The sequence below is a fragment of the Capricornis sumatraensis genome, chromosome 14 (assembly GCF_032405125.1).
Source record: "Capricornis sumatraensis isolate serow.1 chromosome 14, serow.2, whole genome shotgun sequence".
Lineage (NCBI taxonomy): Eukaryota > Metazoa > Chordata > Mammalia > Artiodactyla > Bovidae > Capricornis > Capricornis sumatraensis.
The window spans coordinates 52,795,756-52,818,807 of NC_091082.1; the positions used below are offsets into that span (position 1 = coordinate 52,795,756).

At 39.7% G+C, this 23,052-nt stretch overlaps 1 protein-coding gene across 1 annotated transcript; it reads left to right on the forward strand.

Annotated features, from left to right (window-relative positions):
* Positions 1-4,617: 4,617 nt before the first annotated feature.
* On the forward strand, positions 4,618-22,544 carry TNFRSF9 (TNF receptor superfamily member 9). Its single transcript, XM_068986602.1, has 7 exons — positions 4,618-4,714; positions 6,115-6,222; positions 6,832-6,969; positions 7,479-7,545; positions 9,390-9,520; positions 10,664-10,798; positions 22,369-22,544. Exons 1-7 carry the CDS (start codon positions 4,618-4,620, stop codon positions 22,455-22,457), a joined length of 765 nt encoding a protein of 254 aa, XP_068842703.1. The 3' UTR covers positions 22,458-22,544.
* Positions 22,545-23,052: the final 508 nt, after the last annotated feature.

The window sequence follows — 23,052 nt, forward strand, 5'->3', positions numbered from 1 at the left end:
ACCTCTTGACACACCCAAATGAAGCCATCTGTACACAGTCTTCAGTAGAATACTTCTGGAGTGGTTGATTTTGTTTAACTGTAGGCTGGTAAAACTAATCTTGAGAATCTTTTGAGCTCAGTAAAAGCTCTTATGTCATTGGCCAAGATTCAGAAAGTGAGCTAATTCCTGTGCTAGGAAACAACACATAATCACTTTCAGGGGAGGTAATACCTCTGCCCACAGAATATCCAAAATGTAAATTAGCAAGTAGCATTGAGTTAAATAAAAATATAGTCCAGTTAAATGTCAGACTGTCGTGTTAAACCCAGAACCCCACATGTAAATGAGGTTAGGCTGTGACGTTGAAAGTGTTAGGAAATTATCAGCTGTGCAATTTCTACATTGTGATGCTCCTACATTTGGCCAACTCTGCTGAAGTTGGTGGAGGGGCTCCCACAGTTATCACAGGGAGAATAACTCTCAGATGATGCTCAGAATCTAGGAATAAACTCATAGATAGCCCAGGCATTTTTCTTCTTCTCTCCTGATGCTTGCCCTGGTTGCTTTACTGATCATTGCTATGGGAGGCTAGGGAGGGAAATTTTTGTAACAATAAGTCTTATAATCACAGCTACTCCTTTCTTGAGAACTATGTGCCAGGCATTGAACTAAGCACTTCATATTCACTGTTTCATTCAATCCTCTCTAAATGAAGATGGGGTACAAGGTTCCCGTATGTAAGGCATGGTTTGAAAAGCTGAGATTTACGGGGGTTTTCGGCCTTTTGGCTAAGGTTAAGTGTAGTGTGGGGGCTTCCCAGGTAGCACAGTGGTAAAGACTCTACCTGCCAGTGCAGGAGACACAGGGACGTGGGTTCGATCAATGGGTCAGGAATATCCCTTGGAGGAGGAAATGGCAACCCAGTCCAGTATTTTTGCCTGAGAAATCCTATAGACAGAAGAACCTTTCGGGCTATAGTCCATGGGGTTGCAAAGAGTCGGACACCACTGAGTGAACCCAAGAAACTTGCCCAAATTTGCATTACCATCAAGATAGCAAAACCTAGATTTGATCCAGATCACCATGACAAGAAAACCTGGACTCTTAACCACGTGCTATACTCTACTATTCCCCTTTCATGGGGTGTGGGTGAGGTTGATAAGATTGGGGCATGAGTAACAAATCAAAACCACAGTGAGATATTTGACACCTACTTGGATGGCTATAATAAAAAATTTTTGTTGTTGTTGAAAGAGAAAAACCCACAGAAAACCAAGAAGTGGTAGCAAGGATGTGGAGAATTTGAAACCCTTATTCATTGCTGGTGGGAATGTAAAATGCTGCAGCTGCTGTGGGAAACAGCCTGGTAATCCCTCAGAAAGTGAAATAGGATGACCACACAATGGAGCAATTCCACACTCAAGAGAACTGAAGACATGTTCATACAAAACTTTGTACAATGATCTTCATAGCAGTGTTATTCATACAGTCAAAAAGTGGAAATGACTCAAGTGTCCATCAGCTGATGAATGGATCAACAAAATGCGGTAACCCTACAGAATGGAATAGTATTAAGCCCTGAAAAGGAGAATACTGATACATGCTGCATCATGGAAGAACCTTGAAAATACTAAACTAAGTGAAAGCAATCCAACACCAAAGACCAGCTAGCATATGATTTTATGTATAAATATACGAAATGTCCAGAACTGGCAAGCTCATTGAAACAGAAAGTAGATTAGTGGCTACCAAGGGCTGGAGGAAGGAGGATTGAGGAGTGATGCTAATGGATATACAGAGCTTCCTTTTGGACTAACAAAAATGTTCTGAAATGATATACTGGTGATGGCTGCACAATATAATGAATATTCTAAACTCCACAGAAATGTATACATTTAAGCAGGTGTAATTTATGTACAGTTTCAAAGGCTGGCTATATATATATATATATATATATATATATATATATATATATTTTTAAACAACTTCAGATCAGATCTGGAAAGTCCTTGAATACTGGACTACAGAGTCCAGGTTTTCTTTTGTACACAACAGGAAGCCATGAACATTTCTAAGGAGGTTGATGGCATAATAGGAGTTGTAGAGACACGTAAGGGGCTTCCCTGGTGGCTCAGATGGTAAAGAATCCACTTGCAATGCGGGAGACCTGGGTTTGATCCCTGGGTTTGCAAGATCCCCTGAAGGAGGGCATGTATTAAGCACACATGCCTGCATGCTAAGTCACTTCAGTCAGGTATGACTCTTTGCGACCCTATGGATCCCATAGTGCACCAGGCTCCTCTGTTCATGGAATTCTCCAGGCAAAAATACTGGAGTGGGTTGCCATTTCCTCCTCCAGGGGATCTTCCTGACCCAGGGATGGAAACTGTTTGGATCTGATGGAAAAACATCTGTCTTACTGGAAATCACTCTTCCTCTCAGCTCCCTTACTTGTCTTCATGAGGGCCCCTAGCTGGACTCAGTGTTTTAGCATTTTGAAAGCATCCTCCTCCTCTTCCTGCTCTTCCTCCTCTCCTGATCCTCTTATTTTTTTTTTTTAATTTGAAATAATGATTTTCTAAAATCCTTCATGGGCTTCCCAGGTGACTCAGTGGTAAAGAATCCACCTGTAAGGGTGGGAGAAGTGGGTTTGATCCCCGGGTCATGAAGATCCCCTGGAGAAGAGAATGGTAACCCACTCCAGTATTCTTGCGTGGAAAACCCCATGGACAAAGGAGCCTGGCAGGCTACAGTCCATGGGGTCACAAAGAGTCAGATATGACTTATCGACCAAACAACAATAACAACAGAAACCCTCGTAGATCACAGCTTTACCCAATGAAGTCACCGGCCACATAAATTCTGTTTCCTTTGTCTCCAGTTCCCCTCCATTTCTTTCTCCTTCTTCCATCTCACCCACGCACCAAGCACAGTCAAAAGGAGTCAAATTGTCTTCGGTTCGACTTGCTGATAATTTGGCCAGACTCATAGCTCCAACGTTCTTATTTGCATAATGTCCTCTTTCTCCTCCTCATCATCATATCAACTCTTAGGGATCATTTGCAGCTTAGTTACTTTTCTGATGCCTGGATCATCAGCTGCAGTAAATAAATTATAGCTATAGCATCACTAGTACTATGGTGATTAACCCTGTTATTATAGGGTTAAGGGGTAGTAACTGACAGGAGTGCTGATCTTTCTTTAGAAGAGGGTTTCTTCCCTCAAATCTCAAATATGTTGGTGGTGGTTTATTTGCTAAGTCGTGTCCGACTCTTACAACCCCATGGACTATAGCCAGCCAGGCTCCTCTGGCCATGGGATTCTCCAGGCAAGAATACTGGAGTGGGTTGCCATTTCCTTCTCCAGGCGATCTTCCCAAACCAGGAACTGAACCTGGGTCTCCTACATTGGCATGTTCTTTACCAACTGAGCTACAAGAGAAGCCCGTTGAGGGCTTCAAATACATTGAAGATGCCTTAAAAGCTTTGCCACGGAGAACTACTTTTAAGTGACAAAATCCGTTTGCCAAAGTCATCTGAAACAAACAAACAAACAAAAATACCCTAGCAGTAGGGGGCTTCTTTTAGTTTGAATTGCGTTATCAAGTGGGGATAGACCCTCTAAGGGACTTTAAGGTCAGCAAATACCAAGTGAGCTATCATACCTCACAGAGCTGTCTCTGGGGATTTCCCACGAGGCCCCGCCCCCGCTGAGTCACCAAGCTCCCTCTGAGAGCCTTTGACCTGCAGCTCTTCTCAGCTGCAGAATCTCACTGCTCTGAAGATCAAGAAGCAAAGTTCTTCAGCAGCCCTGCAATCTCCAGGTTTGTCCATTTGGGGCAGATGGTGGGGGGAGGAGAGGAAGAACCGAGTAGGGATGAGGATGGGAGCTTTGTTCCCTTTGTACATTTCTAGGCTTTCTTCCCTTCTAATTTCTAATGACTTTCACTCCACAGCCCATTAAATGAAGACCAGGAACCTGGCCTCTAGAGATTGTTGGACTGTAGTTTTATGACTTCAAATCTCAAAATGAACAAATACATAACTATTAAGAAAGTGTGATAGTGAGTTCAACAGGGTGGTCTTTCAACATTTTAGCAATTAAGTGTTGTAATTCCACATACTGTTTGGACAAAGGAGGAATTTTAATAATGAAGTGTCTTCTCATGGAGCCGAACTGTCGGATTCTCTTTTTAAGGACTGTTATTTCAGTGACAGTACGCCACTGCCATTGTTGAAATCTAGAAGCTAATGCTGAATATCTATGGAAGTCCCCAAAAGTTCTTACTATTGTTATTTCTGCATTTTGGCAAAGCATGTTGGAAAGTGCACTCATAGACTTTGGCAAATCTGCACAACGCTGTGTGTTTAATCATGCAGGTCTTATAGAAGTTTCTATGAATTCACTGCTTTTCTGTGGTATTCCATCATTAATTGCTCTTGAAAACCCCTGAGTTGTGATCTTGTAGAAATGCACAGGTAATAAATAGGTGAACTGTTGATAATTATGAAAGGAGAAACCACCTCATCCTTGAAACTTTTTACCTTCTGCAGAGTGGATATTTGTGAGACCAGTTACTTTGATTAAAATTCTGTTGGACTCTGCTCAGCTAATAAATCTATGCAAGATTTCATCATGGGAAATGGCTATTACAACATAGTGGCTACTGTGCTATTGGTCATGAATCTTGAGAGGACACGATCATTGCAGGATTTCTGTAACTGTTCAGCAGGTAAGAACCAAATTATCACGTGTGCTTGATCTGTTGAAAACATGGTTCAGTTAGTCTGCTAGTCAGAGCTAATTAGCTCTGTTTTAATGATCCTTTTTAAAAAATTAAACTATAGTTGATTTATAATATTGCATTAGTTTCAGTGTGTTAGCTGCTCAGTCATGTCTGATTCTACCTCATAGACTGTAGTCTGCCAGGCTCCTCTGTCCATGAAATTCTCTAGGCAAGAATAAGGAGTGGGTAGCTATTCCCTTCTCCAGGGGATCTTCCATGATTCACATACAGACACATATATATGTCTGTGCTTGTGCATGCTAAGTTGCTTCAGTCGTGTCCAACTTTTTGTGACCCCATGGACTGTTGCCTGCCAGGCTCCTCTGTCCATTGGATTCTCTAGGCAAGAATATATATAGCAGTGTATCTATTAATCCCATACTCCTAATTATCCCTCCCCTCCATTAATATCTTTTATTCATTCATTTACAAATATTTCTTGGATGCTGCATCTTAGCGGTGTGAACATAGCCTTGTCACTTAATCTCTTGTGTCTCAGCTTTGTCATGTAGGGGTGATATGAGGACCTATCATAGGATTGATTGCTGGAAGGACTGTATGATGGGCTTAGATCAGTGCACAGTACAGGAAAAGACCTCAACAAATAGCTTGGTGTATGAGGACAAGTATTCAGACCAGAGGTTCAACAAGGAATAAGCAAGTGGCTTAACAGAGTGGGAAAAGGCAGACACATTTAAATGTTAGTGTGCCAATAAAGGACATTGATCTCCTCCTTAATCCAGTCATACTGGTCTCCCAGATCAATCAAGAGAAACTCTGTTTTATTCAATAGATTAAAAAAACTGTTTTTCTGTTGATTTGTTTGTTGCTATATCTATACATTGCTATTTTTAATTCTATGATTACACTTAGGGCAACCTTGCAAATGGATTTTTTTTTTGGCTGTACTGTGTCTTCGTTGCTGTGTGGGCTTTTCTCTAGTTGTGACACGCAGGGTCTACTCTCTAGTTGCGGCACGCAGTCTTGTTCTCATTGTGATGGCTTCTGTTTTTGCAGAGCATGAGCTCTAGGGTGCTTGGGCTTCAATAGTTGTGGCTCATGGGCTCTAGAGCACAGGCTTAGTTGCTCCCAGGCATGTGGGATCTTCCCAGATCAGGGATCATACCCATATCTCCTGCATTGGAAGGTGGATTCTTTATCACTGAGCCACCAGGGAAGCCCCAAATGGATAATTTAAAACAGTCGATCAACAAATAAAGTGTGTTGCTATGTTACCTAGAAATCGAATCTTTATTTCATATTCTGGTTTTCTTGTGAACCTCATAATACTTCAGGTGATGACTGTCCATTGAAAAACATGAACAGCCCTTATCTTCCCCTTTTAGGGACTTTCTGTGGGAAAAGCAGTCTGGAGCCTTGCATTTCTTGTCCTTTAAATAGTTTCTCCAGCACAAGTGGACAGAAGTCCTGTGACATATGCAGAAAGTGTGAAGGTATGATTTTAAAAATGTAGTCTTTATGCCGATATGTGTTGGGAAGACAAGTTTTTATTCCCTAGTGTACTGATCTTGCTTTAAAGTTTGAAGTGTCAGGTTGACTGATTCCTCTGCCAATAGGCAGGATCCAGTAAAATAATTTACTGTAAGAGCCAACACTGGTGGATTGAGCTTTTTAAATATTAGAGGGAACATTCACTGGACAAGAGAGAATTCTTTTAATAGCAGAATGTAAAATGTCTTCTTTAGTTATTTAAAAGTAAGCTTTGTACTCTGAGGTCGTTGTTTGTTCGGTCACTAAGTTGAGACCAACTCTTATATGACCCATAGACTGTAGCCCATCAGGCTCCTCTGTCCATGAGATTTCCCAGACAAGAATACTGGAGTGGGCTGCCATTTCCTTTTCCAAGGGATCTTCCCAACCCAGGGATTGAACCCAAGTCTCCTGCATTGCAGGACGATTCTTTACCGTTGAGCCACCAGGAAAGCCCCTGAGGTCATTAAGGAACGTTCTAAGTAGAACGAGCATAGCTTTTATTGCAGAACATGAATTTGCTTCCTGCTTCGGGAGGTCAAGTGTCAGTGTAACCCTGACGTACTTTGTAGGTATTTTCAGGATCAAGAAGCCGTGTTCCCCCACCAGCAATGCAGAGTGTGAATGCGTTTCGGGATTCCACTGCCAAGGGGCAGGATGTTCCATGTGTGCAAAGGACTGTAAACAAGGTCAAGAATTAACAAATGAGGGTAAGTTTCCTCTTGTAGGGAAAATTTGTTATCTAGACTTACATCATTCGCTTAGTTCATGGTCCTTTGATTATAAAACAGATTTGTAGACCCTTTAAGTAATAAATAATGAACCATGGAGTCACATATCCGATATTTGCAAAACTACTTTTCAGTCAATGAAACTAATTTGAGATGACAAATTTTTTCATCAGAACCATGCTTTTTCATGTATATACAATACATATAATTAGAATAAAACCTTTAGTCATATTAGGGTTTCATTTCAATAAAAACTGTTGAACAATCTGTGTAGATTGTATTAAGCTAATAACTTTATTACAGGATTATATTTATCATATACTGTTCAAGAAGAATTATCACTAATGAAATTCAGGAAGAATTGTTGGATAATCAGCACAGATCATATTAAATTAATGACTTTATTGTTATGAGATTATGTTCATCTCAGGGAAAGTTTAAAATGATAAAAATACTTCCTTTTATTATTCCTTTAATTTTTATAAAAGGTTGTAAAGACTGCTCTTTTGGGACATTTAATGATCAGGAACACGGCATCTGTCGACCTTGGACAGAGTATGTATCACTTCTTTTTGCTTAAAAGTAAAGTGTCTGGGTTAACTTTTCCAACTGATGCTTTTAAAATTTTTAGTTAATCAATCACTTTAATTGGAGGATAATTGCTTTACAACGTTGTGTTGTTCTCTGCCATGCATCAGCATGAATCAGCCATAGGATGCATATGCTCCCTCCCTCCTGAACTTCCCTCCCACTCACTGATGCTTCTTCAAACCTGTCAGGTGTAAATATGGAGCAACTGTGCAAATAGGCAGCATGGGAATGGTATGAGGTCACTGTGACTGGTCTGCCAAAATGGGCATTTTCTCCAGGAGTAATGCCCAGAACAGCTAAGTCAGATTTGCCAGTGGAACTTAGTTACTGTCTGCCCCAAGGGTTCTTCTGTCTCCCTCCAATCTCTTTGCTGCCTCTAATCTTTCCTTAATGATCAGTCCATCTTCAAGTGCTCGTGCCAGCGCTGATAATGATATAGAAGAGGGTAAAGTATGTTTCCTTTCCTCAGAACCATTAACATAGACTTGGGCAAATAAGACCATCCCAGGCAGTCAAACAGCCAACAGTGTATTTTGTATGCCTTTGTTCTTTTTGCATTTTATTTTCTTACAAGATCATTTTTATTATTATTTTACATTTACATTCTTATTGTGTTTTACAAAAGTATTGATTCATAGCACATTAGAAAGTTTTATCTTTTTATTTTTGTTTTTTGTCTTTTGACACAAATAGTTCTGAGCAGTGAAGTGAGTCTGTGTGGAAAGTGGGATTGAACTGGTTTTGGGGAATGGGTGGGTTCATGTTAGGTAAAGGACATGGGAGAGACATAGGACAATGATGATGATGTTGGTGGTGACCACAGTCATGTGCTTAGTTGCTCAGTTGTGTCCGACTCTTTGCGATCCCATAGGCTATAGCCCAGCAGGCTCATCTATTCATGGGGATTCTCCAGGCAAGAATACTGGAGTGGGTTGCCATGCCCTCCTCCAGGAGATCTTCCCAACCTAGAGATCATACCCAGGTCTCCTGCATTGCAGGCAGATTCATTACCATCTGAGCCACCAGGGAAGTCCCAACAATGATTATGGCTACAATTAATAGGGAGTGAGCCAGGCGCATAAAATCATTTACTCTTCACAACAGCCCTGGGACATGGATATCTTATTTTTCAGATGAGCTGTAGAGAAATTTCCCAACTTGCCCAAGGTCATTCTGCGAAAAGACCAACTCAGGACTCAAACTCTGATCTGTCATATGCCAACACATCATGGGGTTAGGAAATCCTAACCCTATGAAGGAGACCCAGGATTCGATCCCTAGATTGGGAAGATCCCTTCAAGAAGGGAATGGCTACCCATTCCAGTATTCTTGCCTGGGAAATCCCACGGACAGAGGAGCCTGGCTGGCTACAGTCCATGGGGTTGCAAAGAGTCGGACATGACTGAGCAACTGTCACACACTCCGCTACAACCCTAAGCTAAGTTGTCTGTCCTTTCTGTGTGCCAGAGATGCTCAAATACACATAAGAAGGTGGAGGTGACAGACTAACCAGGCAACAGCCTGATGTAGGCTCTCATGGGCCAGGGTTCTCCAGACTGGGAAGGAAGAAGAAGCCAGTTGGGCAAGTAGAGTGAAGACTGTGGAGAGCTGTGAAAGCCAAGTGAACACTGGAGGAAGCCCGATGTTCAGTGAAGTTTTTCAAAATATCCTTGCTTTGTCTATAAACCCAAATCCACATACCCTTGTCACTAGAACTCCTTAATCGAGTAGAAAATGTCAGTCTTTTAAAATTAGAATGATCTGTACCTGAATTAATTATTTGAACTCTTTTCATTGAACCCTCTAAGCTGTTCTTTGAATGGAAAGTCTGTCCTTGTAAACGGGACGAAGGAAAGTGATGTAGTGTGTGGACCACCGCCACCTGACTTCTCTCCAGGTGCATCCTCCACCATCGTGCCTGCCTCTGGGAGAGAGCCAGGTAGCTGGTTTGTTGCTGTTAAATGAGTGAATGTATCATGGCCATTCTGGTTGGCATCTAAATCACCCCAATGTCCTGATGTCTTGCATGTTAATCTATAGCAGGCACCTCTGACACGCCTTCTTTCACTTACTCTGGCTTCAAGGGACCCATCTCTTTCATCAGTGTTTATTATTCAGTCTGGGTTACATATTAATGAGCAGAGCAAGTTGAGATTGGATCCAAATAGACACTAACCCCTTTGATCTTGCCAAATAACAATGGTGATAGAGTCCCATGTTTCCTATATCCTAGAAGGCCAAACCACTTAATTTTGTGGGTCTCTAGGAAAATTATTGGGCTTTCCTGGTGGCTCAGTGGTAAAGAATCCACCTGCCAATTCAGGAAACGTGGGTTCAATCCCTGGGTCGGGAAGATCCCCTGGAGAAGGAAATGGCAACCCACTCTAGTATTCTTGCCTGGAGAACTCCATGGACATTGGAGCCTGGTGGACTACAGTCCATGGGGTAGAAAAAGAGTCGGATACGACATAGTCACTAAAAATCAACAACAAAGGAACAACATTATTAAGGTTTTTTGTTTTGTTTTTTTAAGTTTTCTTAACAAGCAAGCAGGCAAATTTACTAAAAGAGCTGGTGGGAGATGCCCGAAGCACCTCTTCTCATGGTGAAGAGTTTACAAATGCAAGTTTACATCAGCATATTTGGAAAATTATATTTTTGCCTCAGTTTTCCTTTTGCTCTTTTTTGTTTTTCAAACTTTAAACTTTTTATTTTGTATTGGCTATTTTGTTAATAGCCAATTAGCAATGTTTTGGTAGTTTCAGGTGAACATCTAAGGGACTTAGCCGTACATACATACATGTATCCATTCTCCTCCACACCACTCCCTCCCATCCAGGCTGCCACATAACACTGAGTAGCTTTCCATGTGCTATGTAGTAGGACATAGAAGTACATACATAACCGTCCCAAATTCCCTAACTATCCCTTCCCCCCATTCTTCTCCCACCAACCATAAGTTCGTTATCTAAGTCTGTGAGTCTCTTTCTATTTTGCAAGTAAGTTCATTTGTATTGTCTCTTTTAGATTCCACATATGAGGGATATCAGATGATATTTCTCCTTTTGGTCTTTTTCTACAGGTCTCACCTCCCAGATCATCATCTTCTTCCTTGCCCTGACATCAGCTGCCATGCTGTGCCTGGCATCCTTCGTGGTTCTCCGCTTCTCTGTGGTTAAACAGGGCAGAAAGAAGCTCCTGTATATATTCAAACAACGTAAGATGAATATAAAAGTGTGAGATATGAGCTTTCTGAGGCTAGACGTTTTGCAGTAGAAAGAAAAAGATTATTATTATTATTATTTTTAGTTACAGAAGTTAGGTTAGTATAGCACAGTGGTTATCAAGCGGGATAATTTGGTCCCAGGGGACACTCAGCAGTGTCAGGAGACAAGTTTGATGGTCAAAGTCTAAGAGGTGGTGGAAGGGGTGCTGTGCTCTGGTATCTAGTGAGTGAGGTCAGCAATGGTGCTAAAATCCTATATGCACAAGACAGCCCCACAACAAAGAGTGACCCAGCCCCAAATGTCCATGGCTGAGGTGGAGAAAGCTCAGTGATGGCAGAACATGGCCCAAAGGTTCTGGAAAAATTACCACTTTAAGTATGCTGCAGCCTTGGACAACGCTGGGTGTGTGTGTGTCCACTCAATTGTGAATACAGGACACATAACATTGCCCCATCTAGCATGACTTCTCTGGCTGATAAATGACCTTGACCTAAGCTAGACCCACGGATAGAAGAAGGCCTGCTGCTGCTGCTGCTGCTGCTGCTGCTAAGTCGCGTCAGTCGTGTCCGACTCTGTGCGACCCCATAGACGGCAGCCCTAAAAGGGAGTTTGAAGTGGTTTTAATGGGATGAGGCATTAGGACACTGATCTGGATTAAATGAGAAATTTCAATGATGGATTTCACTCACTACACAAGATACCATTTCTATAAGGAACTCAGGAAGTGTCCAGCACAGAGTCAATATTCACTAAATGAAAGCTATTAATATTTATTCCAAAAGGCATGTAGATGGAGGCAATCTGCATTTTTGACTTTGTGGAGGACAGAACCTTAGATAACAGGAAAGACTTACTAAGAGGAATTCATATACAAGAGGGTCGCTCCGAGAGCTCTGTAATGTAGCCCAGACCATCATAATACGATTAGAGAGTGTCTCCTTGTAAGTTCCTAAAAATATAGGATAATTGCTTTATACTCTTGTGTCAGTTTCTGCTATACAAAAACATGAATCAGCCATAGGTATAACATGTCTCCTGCCTCTTGAACCTCCCTCCCACTCCCCACTCCCTCCTTCCTCTCTCAGGTTGCTTGTGTTACAAGCAACTTTTCACTAGCTATCTGTTTTACATAGGATAATGTATATGTTTGGAGAAGGAAATGACAACCCACTTCAGTATTCTTGCCTGGAAAATTGCATGGACAGAGGAGCCTGGCGGGTACAGTCCAGGGTTGCAAAGAGTTGGACAGACTGAGCAGCTAAGCACTCACATATGCAATGTATATGTGTTAGTATATAGTATTTGTTTTTCTCTTTCTGACTTACTTCACTCTGTATAACAGGCTCTAGTTTCATCCACGTAACTAGAACAAACTCAAATAAAACAATTATCCTCCAATTAAGAATAAATTTTTTTCTTAAAAAAGGCAAAGACCCTGGAGACAAAATATCAGTAATAATGACATAAAGTCCTGCATTGTTCCAATAAAATGTCAAAAATATGTATAGAAGTTTTTTTTTTTTAATATAGGAGGGAAAGTTCTAGTAAAGTCTTATCTAAAGATGCAATACACTAATTTGTATAAAGGTTCTTTGTGGAAACAATATAAAATATTTTCAACATTTTGAAATACACAGAAAAAAATGCATGCATGTAAAGTTTGCAGGTATTCAAGCTAAGTTGCTTCAGCTGTGTCAGACTTTGTGCAATCCTATGGACTGCAACCTGCCAGGCTCCTCTGTTTAACAAACTAAAATGAACACCTGTGTAACCCTACCCAAGTCAAGAAATAGAACACACTCTGCTCCCCGGAAGCCCTTCTTGTGTTCCTTCCAGACTAAAACCCCTCCCTCTGCTAGTGCTAACCACATCTAGATTCTTACGGTGTTCACTTCCTTGCTCTTACTTACAGTTTTGCTACCCAAGAACATGGTTTAATTTGGCTGCTTGTGAACTTCAGACCAGTGGAATCACGCTATATCTGTTCTATATTTTCCTTTCCCCTTTCACTCAGCAATGTATCTTTATGATTCATCCATGTGTGGCATTTATCTTGAGTTGATTTCCATTGTTAAATGTTCTTCTATTGAAGGACTGTATCACAGTTTGTTTATCCATTCTAATATTCCTGGACAGTTGGGCTGTTTCCAATTTGGGGCTCTTACAGAGAATAATATTTGGATATTTCTGTCTATGTATCTCAGTGTACATAAGCACGTTTCTTTCCTTTCTTTTTTTAAACCTAGGAATAAAGGTGCTGGAATATGTATCTTGGTCCTTCAGTTCAGTCGCTCAGTCATGTCCAACCCTTTGCGACCCCATGGACTGCAACACACCAGGCTTCCCTGTCTATCACTAACTTGTTCAAACTCATATCCATTTGGTCCATAGTACTAGATTTATAAAACTTTTTGGGAGTGATAGGAGTCCAATTAGCAGCGAATGAGAATTCTTTTTGTGCCAGTCCCTGCTAACACTTAGCATTATCAGACTTCTTAATTTTTATCTGTCTGGTGGGTGTGTAGTAGTGTGTGTAGTAGTATCTAGTGGTTTTAATTTGCATTTCCCTGATTACTGGTGAGACTGAACATCTTTTCACATTATGTTTGGTCACTAGGATTTCCTCTCCTGCAAATCACCTGATCTTTTGAGCCCTTTCCCATTGGATTGTTTGTCCTTTTCTTACTAATCTATAGGAATTTTTTAGTCTACTGTTCATGGGCTGCAGATATATTTTCCTACCCTGTGGTTTGTTCTTTGATTCTCTTTTTGAGGTCTTAACCTCTGATTTAAACCTCTAAATTCTCACCGAAACTTCTGATTTAAACAACTATCCGTCCCAGCTTTACCCCAAACTGCAATAAAGGTCTTTATAAAATGGTTTTCAAAAGTATTTATGAGTAATTAGGGAGTTTCAATGGAACTGTCATCTATTTTAAAAAATTTTAGGTTATTTTTTAAAACTTTCTATTTTGAAACAGAGATTCACAGGAAGTTGTAAAGACAGTACAGAAAAGTCATATGTGCCATTCATGGGGTTACATCATATTTAACTATCTGGTAGCTCAGCTGGTAAAGAATCCTCCTGCAATGCAGGAGACCCTAGAGAGCCCCTAGAGAAGGGATAGGATACCCACTCCAGTATTCTTGGGCTTCCCTGCTGGCTCAGATGGTAAAGAATCCACCTGCAATGTGGGAGACCTGAGTTCAATCCCTTGGCTGGGAAGATCCCCTGAAAGAGGACATGGCAACCGACTCCAGTATTCTTACCTGGAGAATCCCCATGGACAGAGGAGCCTGGCAGGTTAGAGTCCATAGTGTCACAGAGTTGGACATGACTGAGTGACTAAGCACAGCACAGCACACAGTGCATAATACCAAAACCAGGCAGTTGACATTGGCACACTGTGTGGGTTTAATTTGCGTGCGTGTATATGGTCAGTTGCTCGGCTGTGTCTCTTTGTGACCCCCAGGGACTGTAGCCCACCGGGCTCCTCTGTCCATGGGATTCTCTCAGTAAGAATACTGGAGTGGGTTGCCATTTATTCCTCCAGGGGATCTTCCTGACCCAGGGCTCGAACCCACATCTCCTGCATCTCCTGCACTGGCAGGTGAATTCTTTACCATGGGCCACCTGTGTTTAGTGTATGTCATTTTATCACACGTGTAGATTGGTGAAACCAGCAGCACAATCAAAATGCAGAACTATTCCATGACTGTTACATATATGTTACTCATAGCGCTGTTATGAGGAATCATGCACAGAACATGTGTGGACATAAGCTTACATATCTTGAAGATAAATGCCCAGGAGTGCAATTACTGGGTCATATGATAAGTGTGTGTTCATTTTTTAAAGAAACTGCTAAACACTTTTCCACAGGAGTTGTACCATTTAACCTTCCACCAGCAAGGTGTGAGAGATTCAGTTTTTCCTCATCTTTGTCAGCATTTTGTATTGTTGCAATTTTTAATTTCAGTTGTTTGAATAGATATGCACTAATATCTTAATGTGGGCTTAATTTGCCTTTCCCTAAAGGCTGAACATTTTTCATGTACTTATTTTCCACCTGTCAGTCTTCTTCAGTGACATGTTCCTTCATGTCTTTTACCCATTTTCTAATTAGATTGCTTATCTTAACTTTTGACATTTGAGTTATTTTTTAAAGTTCCAAGATATGAGTCTTTTATCAGATATGAGGTTTGTAAATATTTTCTCCAGTCTGTCACTTGCCTTTTCATCCTCTTCACATGATCTTCTGCAGAGAAAAAGTTTTTAATTTTGATGAAGTCCAACTGGCCAATTTTTTAAATTTATGGGATTACATCTAAGAACTCTTTATTCTACATCTCAAAGATTTAGACTTTCTCCTGTGTCATATGCTAAATGTTTTGCATTTAAATATACGTTTCATTTTTAGCTAAGTTCTATATAAGGTGTGAGAGTTTCAGGTCAATATTTTAAAATTATTATTATTTTTGCCTATGGGTAGCCAATGGCATCAGCATCATTTATTGGAAAGATTATTTTGCTTCCATTGAATTAATATTGCATTTTTGTAAAAACTCAGTTGGCTGTACTTGTGTGAGGACTATTTCTGGTTTCTCTCTTCTCTTCCATTGATCTGTGTCTTTTTCCTTCTGCCAATACCACACAGTCTTGGTTACTGTAGCTGTAAAAAAGTCTTGAAATTAGGTATAGGGTAGAATGAGTTCTCCCACATTATTCTTCTCTTTCAAGATTGTTTTGACTATTCTAGTTCATGAAGATAATTTTAGGATAATCTTATCTCTATCTACAAAACGTCAGCGGGGATTCTGATAGCAATTGTGTTAAATCTGTACATTAGTTCAGGAAGAATTGAGATCTTTCCTATGTTAACTTCCCTGGTGGCTCAGACGGTAAAGCGTCTGTCTACAATGCTGGAGACCTGGGTTTGATCCCTGGGTTGGGAAGATCCCCTGGAGAAGGAAATGGCAATCCACTCTAGTACTATTGCCTGGAAAACCTCATGGACAGAGGAGCTTGGTAGGCTACAGTCCATGGGGTCGCAAAGAGTTGGACATGACTGAGCGACTTCACTCACTCACTCACTATGTTAACTATTCCAATCCATGAACACAGTGTGGCTCTCCATTTATGCATATTTTCTTTGATTACTTTCATCAGTGCTTTGTAGTTTTCAGCATACAAGTCCTGCACATGTTTTTTAAATTTAGGCCTTAATATTTAAATTTTAGAATTGCAAATGATATTGTATCTTCAGTTCAGTTCAGTTCAGTTGCTCAGTCGTGTCCGACTCTTTGTGACCCCATGAATTGCAGTACGCCAAGCCTCCCTGTCCATCAACTCCCAGAGTTCAGTCAAACTCATGTCCATCGAGTCGGTGATACCATCCAGCCATCTCATTCTCTGTCGTCCCCTTCTCCTCCTGCCCCCAATCCCTCCCAGCATCAGAGCCTTTCCCAATGAGTCAATTCTTCACATGAGGTGGCCAAAGTACTGGAGTTTCAGCTTTAACATCATTCCTTCCAAAGAAATCCAAAGGCTGACCTTCTTTAGAATGGACTGGTTGGATCTCCTTGCAGTCCAAGGGACTCTCAAGAGTCTTCTCCAACACCACAGTTCAAAAGCATCAATTCCTCCACGCTCAGCTTTCTTCACAGTCCAACTCTCACATCCATATATGACCACTGGAAAAACCATAGCCTTGACTAGATGGACCTTTGTTGGCAAAGCAATCTCTCTGCTTTTGAATATGCTGTCTAGGTTGGTCATAACTTTCCTTCCAAGGAGTAAGCATCTTTTAATTTCATGGCTGCAATCATCAGTGGTTTTGGAGCCCCCCAAAATAGTCTGACACTGTTTCCACTGTTTCCCCATCTATTTCCCATGAAGTGATGGGGCCAGATGCCATGATCTTAGTTTTCTGAATGTTGAGCTTGAAGCCAACTTGTTCACTCTCCTCTTTCACTTTCATCAAGAGGCTTTTTAGTTCCTCTTCACTTTCTGCCATAAGGGTGGTATCATCTGCATATCTGAGGTTATTGATATTTCTCCTGGCAATCTTGATTCCAGCTTGTGCTTCCTCCAGCCCAGCGTTTCTCATGATGTACTCTGCATATAAGTTAAATAAGCAGGGTGACAATAGACAGCCTTGACGTACTCCTTTTCCTATTTGGAACCAGTCTGTTGTTCCATGTCCAGTTCTAACTGTTGCTTCCTGACCTGCATATAGGTTTCTATTTTGGTTTTTGACATGTTCATTGCTAGTATATAGAAATACAGGGGGTTTTTCTTGTACTTTGAGTTTTGTCCTGTGATTTTGCTGAACTTGCTTACTAGTTGTAGGGTATTTTGTAGATTTCTTGGGATTTTTTATGTCGATCATAGTGTCATCTGCAAAAAAAAAAAGTTTGTGTTTTTTCATTTCCAATTTATATGCCTTTTATTTCTTTTCTTGCCTTATTGTGCTAATTAGAATGTCCAGGACTATGTCGAGTCAAAGTGGTGAAAGTGGATATCTTTGCCTGCCCAAAAAAACCTCAGGGCAGGAGTATTTAGTCTTTCATAAAGTATGATATGAGTTGCAGATTTTAGTAGATATTCTTTATTAAGTTGAGAAAGTGCTCTGAAGATTTTTTTTTAAATCATGTATTAGTGCTAAATTTTGTCAGGTGCTTTTTTTGTATCAGTTGATTTGATTATGTGATTTTTCTTCTTTAGCCTGTTGAGATGGTGAATTCTGTAGATTGAGTTTTGAATTTCAAACTAACCTTACATCCCTGGATTAAAGTCCTACATAATTATTTTTGTATATGTCTGAATTCTCTTCATGAATATTTTAAGAATTTTTGCAGCTATATTCATGAAGAATATTGACCTGTGGTTTCCCTTTTTTGTACTGTCTTTGTCTGGTTTTGGTATCAAGGTAATATTGACTTCCTCAACTTATTCTGTTTTCTTGAAGAGGTTGTATAGAGCTGGTGTTAGTTCTTCTTTAAATAGCTTTGTCTAGTGAAGCTATCTGAACATGGAACTTTCTTTTTGAGGTTTCTTAATTACAAATTCAGTTTCCTTAATAGGCCTTAATTCATATTGAGTGAATTATGATACTTTATGTTTTTTTGAGGACTTGGTCCATTTCATCAAAGTTGTCAAATTTATGTGCTTAAGTTACTTATGCCACTCCCATACTATCCTTTTGTTAAATACAGGTCGGTAGTGAAGTCACCTACTGATGCTGGTAATGGGTGCCACTCTCCTTTTTTCTGAATAAGTTTTGGTAGAGATTTGACAATTTTATTGATCTTTTCAAAGAACCATCTCTTTGTTTCATTGATTTTCTTTGTCGTTCTATTTTCAGTTTCACCAATTTCTGCTTTTACCTTTATTATCCCCTTTCTTCTGCCTGCCTTGAATTTATTTTGTTCTTTTTTCTATTTAGGTGGAAGTTACGTTATTGGTTTGAGAGTTTTCCTCTTTCGAACATAAGAACTTCATATTATAAGTATCCTCAGTACTAACTTAGCTGTGTACACACATTTTGATATGTTGTTTTCCATTGTCTTTCAGTTCAATGTATTTTTTGTGTTTCTCTTGATTATTTAATAGTGTGGTTTTTAGTTTCCTAGTATTTGGTGATTTTTTGGTTTTCTTTCTGTTGTTGATGTCTATTTTGATTCCATTATAGTAAGAGGACACCCTCTGTGTGCTTTCTGTTAAATTTGCTGAAGTTTGATTCATGTTCCAGGTCATGCTTTGTCTTGGTCTCTGTTTTATTGTTGTTGTTCACTCAGTCATGTCCACCTCTTTGCGACCTCATGGACTGCAGCACTCCAAGTTCCACATTCTTCACCATCTCCTGGAGCTTGCCCAAACTCATGTCAATTGACTTGGTGATGCCATCCAGCCATCTCGTCCTCTGTTGTCCCCTTCTCCTCCTGCCTTCAATATTTCCCAGCATCAGGGTCTTTTCTAATGAGTCTGGTCTTGGCATCAGGTGGCCAAAGTATTGGAGTTTCAGCTTCAGCATCAGTCCTTCCAATGAACATTCAGGATTGATATCCTTTAGGATTGACTGGTTTGATCTTCTTGCAGTCCAAGGGACTCTCAAGAGTCTTCTCCAACATCACAGTTGAAAAGCATCAATTCTTTGGTGCTCAGCCCTCTTTATAGTTCAACTCTCACATCCATAATGACTACTGGAAAAACCATAGCTTTGACTATACAGACTTCTATCAGCAAAGTAATATCTCTGGTTTTTAATGTGTCATCAGATTTGTCAGCTTTTCTCCCAGGGAGCAAGTATTTTTTAATTTCATGGCTGCAGTCACTCCACAGTGATTTTGGAGCCCAAGAAAATAAAGTCTGTCACTGTTTCCATTGTTTCCCCATCTATTTGCCATGAAGTGGTGGGACCAGATGCCATAATCTTTGTTTTTTAAATGTTGAGTTTTGAGCCAGCTTTTCCACTCTCCTCTTTCACCTTCTTCAAGAGGCTCTTTAGTTCTGTTTTGCTTTCTGCCTTAAGGGTGGTGTCATCTGCATATCTGAGGATATTGATATTTCTCCTGGCAATCTTGATTCTGGCTTGTGTTTCATCAAGCCTGGCATTTCTCATGATGTACTCTGCATAAAAGTTAAATAAGCAGAGTGACAATATATAGTCTTGATGTCCTCCTTTAGACACTTGAAAAGGTGGATAGACTGTCCTATAAATATCAATTTAATCCTGTTGATTGATGATGTTGCTGAATTCTTCTATATCATTTCTGATTTCCTGTCATGTTGTTCTATCAACTCTTGGAAGAGGGCCATTTAATTCTTCAAATATAATTGTGAATTTGTGTATTTCTCTTTTCACTTTTATCAGTTTTGCTTCACCTATTTTGTAGCTCTGTTTCTTGTTGTATTCATATTTAGTACTACCATGCTTTCTTGGTGAATTGACTCTTAATAATGTAAGGTCCCTCTCTGTGTCTGGTAGTTTTCTTTGTTCTGAAGTCTACTTTATCTTATAGTAATATAGCCACTCTTGCTTTTTAAAAATTTATAATATACATGGTATATCTTTTTGCATCCTTTTACTTTCACCCTTCCTACATTTTTATATCTGAAATAAATTTCTTAAAGATAACGTATAATGGTCACAGTACTAATGTCTGTCTTTTGATTGGTATATTTTAAAAATGTACATGTAATACAATTACTTACATGTTAGGACTTAAGATGTTATTTTATGTTGTTTTCTCTTTTCTTTCTCTGGCTTTCATTAGAAATGCACTGTCATTTAATTTGCTCTTCCCCTCTAAGTGATGTGTTACTTCTCTCTGGCTGCTTTCAAGATTTCTTTTTGTTTTTAGAACTTAAATTGAAATGTGTCTTGGTGTGGATTTCATTGGATAGTCCTGTTCAGGATTCACTTAGCTTCCTGAATCTGTAGATTTAAGCCTTTTTCTAGATTTGGCAAATTTTCAGCCATTATTTCTTCAAATGCTTTTTCAGTCCTACTCCCTTTCTCTTCTTCTTCAAGGACTCCAATGTCACCTATATTGGTCTTTTTTTTTTTTTTTCTATAGTCCCACATGTCCATGAAGCTCTGTTCACTTTTTCCCCAGTCTTTTCTCTCTGTTCAGATGGGATAATGATTCTTTCCTTTCCTTCTCCATTCTTGTGCTGAGCCCATTCACTGATATTTTAAATTTTGGTTATTGTAAATTTTCAGTTCTCAAATTGCCACCTGATTCTTTTCTAAGATCTTGTATTTATTTTTCATTTGTTTCCAGTGTGTTCCTAATTGCTTGTCGAAGCATCCATCTTTTTGATAGCTACTTTAATGTCCTTGCCAGATAGCTCTAATATCTACATCACCTAGACCTCCTCAGGATGGGATCCTTGTTATTGCTAGACATGTGTGGGGGTTCGGGCTACCCATTAAGCCTCCACTGATAAGACTCTGGCTAGGTTAAGGCTTTGTTCCTGCTCCCCACATGGCTTCCACTGATAATAAAAGGATGGGATTGGGGGTGGCCTTGATGCTGTGAGTGGCGATGAAGTCCTAACTCTCCACTAGGACTCTGATGCCACCCTAATGAGTATGGGCCAGTGAGCCTTGATAGCACTTGGCAAGAGTGTAAGTCTAAGTGCTCTACTGGGTCTTAGTGGTGGGCTTGGGTGTGGGACCACTTTCATTAGTCCACTTTCACAGTTCCCAGTCCAGGGCATATGAAGCAGAAAGAACACTCAGGGAACTCAAAGCCATAGTTCCTTGGGTTCCAAGATCCTTAACTGGTCTACTTTCATGCCACCTTTCAGGTTCTTCTTGTGTTTGTTATATAAAAGGTCCAGCATTTTCAGCAATACTTAGCAGGAAGAACAGAAGAAAGTGTGATTACTCTGTCTTTCCAGAATCAAATTTTCATTTAAAAATTAATCTTTGATGCTATTTCAAAAGGAAAAGGACATTTCATTGGGAATCCTGGGTATCTTGCCAATTTTTTAAAGATCTTGGAGATGGTGTGCTTGTTGAGCTTTGGTTATTTTTTTACAGTTAAGAAGCATATAAAGTTGGGGTAGGGCCTTTTGCTTTGTTAGGGTATAAAAATATACATATATATTAACTGATATTATATTGTTTATGGTATTTATATATATATATACACACATATATATATATACATATATATATTTAACTGATATACCTGTATATATGGGCTTCCCCTGTGGCTCAGTGGTAAAGAATCTGCCTGCCAATTCAGGAGATACAGGTTCAATCCTTGAGTTGGGAAGTTCTCCTAGAGAAGGAAATGACAATCCACTCCAGTATTCTTACCAGGGAAATCTCATGGACAGAGGAGCCTGGCAGGCTATAATCCATGGTGTTGCAAAGAGTCGGACATGACATATATATATATTTTTTATATGTGTATATATATATTTAATTAAAGGACTTGGGTGTGAGACCACAGTCATATGTGTGTGTGTGTGTGTGTGTTAGCTATATATAAATTTTAGTATTATTTTAGAATTGCAAGTTACTCAGCAATAGCACAAATACTTTACACTAACATGTAAATGAAAATCTGGAAGCTAGTGCATAAATCAGTTCTTTACTTACTAATGGATGGAAGCAGTAGGAGTATATTTAACATCTCAGAGCCATAAGCATTTCATTCAAAAGAAACCATCTAATGTGTAATCTAAGTAACCCTCAAGACTGAAACCTGTGTTGCTGAATCGAAACTGCAATCATGTTTGGCATATGACTAATTTTATGCTATAATGACTCATGCTCAAGACTGTTTTTAGCTTTTGTGGACACTAAATAAACTAGTTTGTTCAGGACCAATAAAACAGTATTAGGTAAAAAGAAAAAAATCTTAAATAATCCTGAAAAAAGTTTATATTTGCTATTACCTCTCTTGCTGATGAGTTTGTTCAAACTAAAGCTGAGAATGTTTGCTGTTTAGAGATGTTCTGCAAATGGGATTTATGGAAAATGGATGTTAAATGATTAAAACAGATGATGAAAGATAACTCTTTTAAATTACCTTTTAGCATTTATGAGACCAGTACAAACAGCCCAAGAGGAAGATGCCTGCAGCTGCCGATTTCCAGAAGAAGAGGAAGGAGAGTGTGAACTGTGAAGATGTGTTGGGACTCTCTTGAGAAGAATCACAGGAGAAATATGAAGAATCCCACTATTGTACTTTCTAAAACATCATTCCAGATCACATCCAGGATTACCCCAACAAACTTTTCCTAAATGCTAATGAATTGGCCTTTGAAGATGTACAACTTTTAACAGAACAGAAAAATGGGACAGAACTGGTGGTGAAGGGGGCGTTTTGTAGATACTGCTTAAGAGGTTCAGGCTAGTTTTCTTGAAACCCAGAGAAGTATATTTTAAATTTAATCATGGAATCCAATGGTGCAGCTAAAATGATAATCAAAATCAGTTCTATTTTTTTTTTCTGGTGCTCATATGACATGTGTCAATAAGCCATAAGATGCGGACAATATCCCCGACCAGATTTTCCACTGGTCAGGCATCCTCAACAAGGGCCTCCTCCACTGTCGGGGGAGAGAATGATGACAATCATCAGCATGGCCCAAGTTTGGGGTCAAGAGCAAAAAATTGAAAAAAAAAAAAAAAAAAAAAGGGCAGACCTTGGGACTTCCCTGGTGGTGTAGCAGTCAAGACTCCATACTCCCAATGCAGAGGGCATGGGTTTGATCACT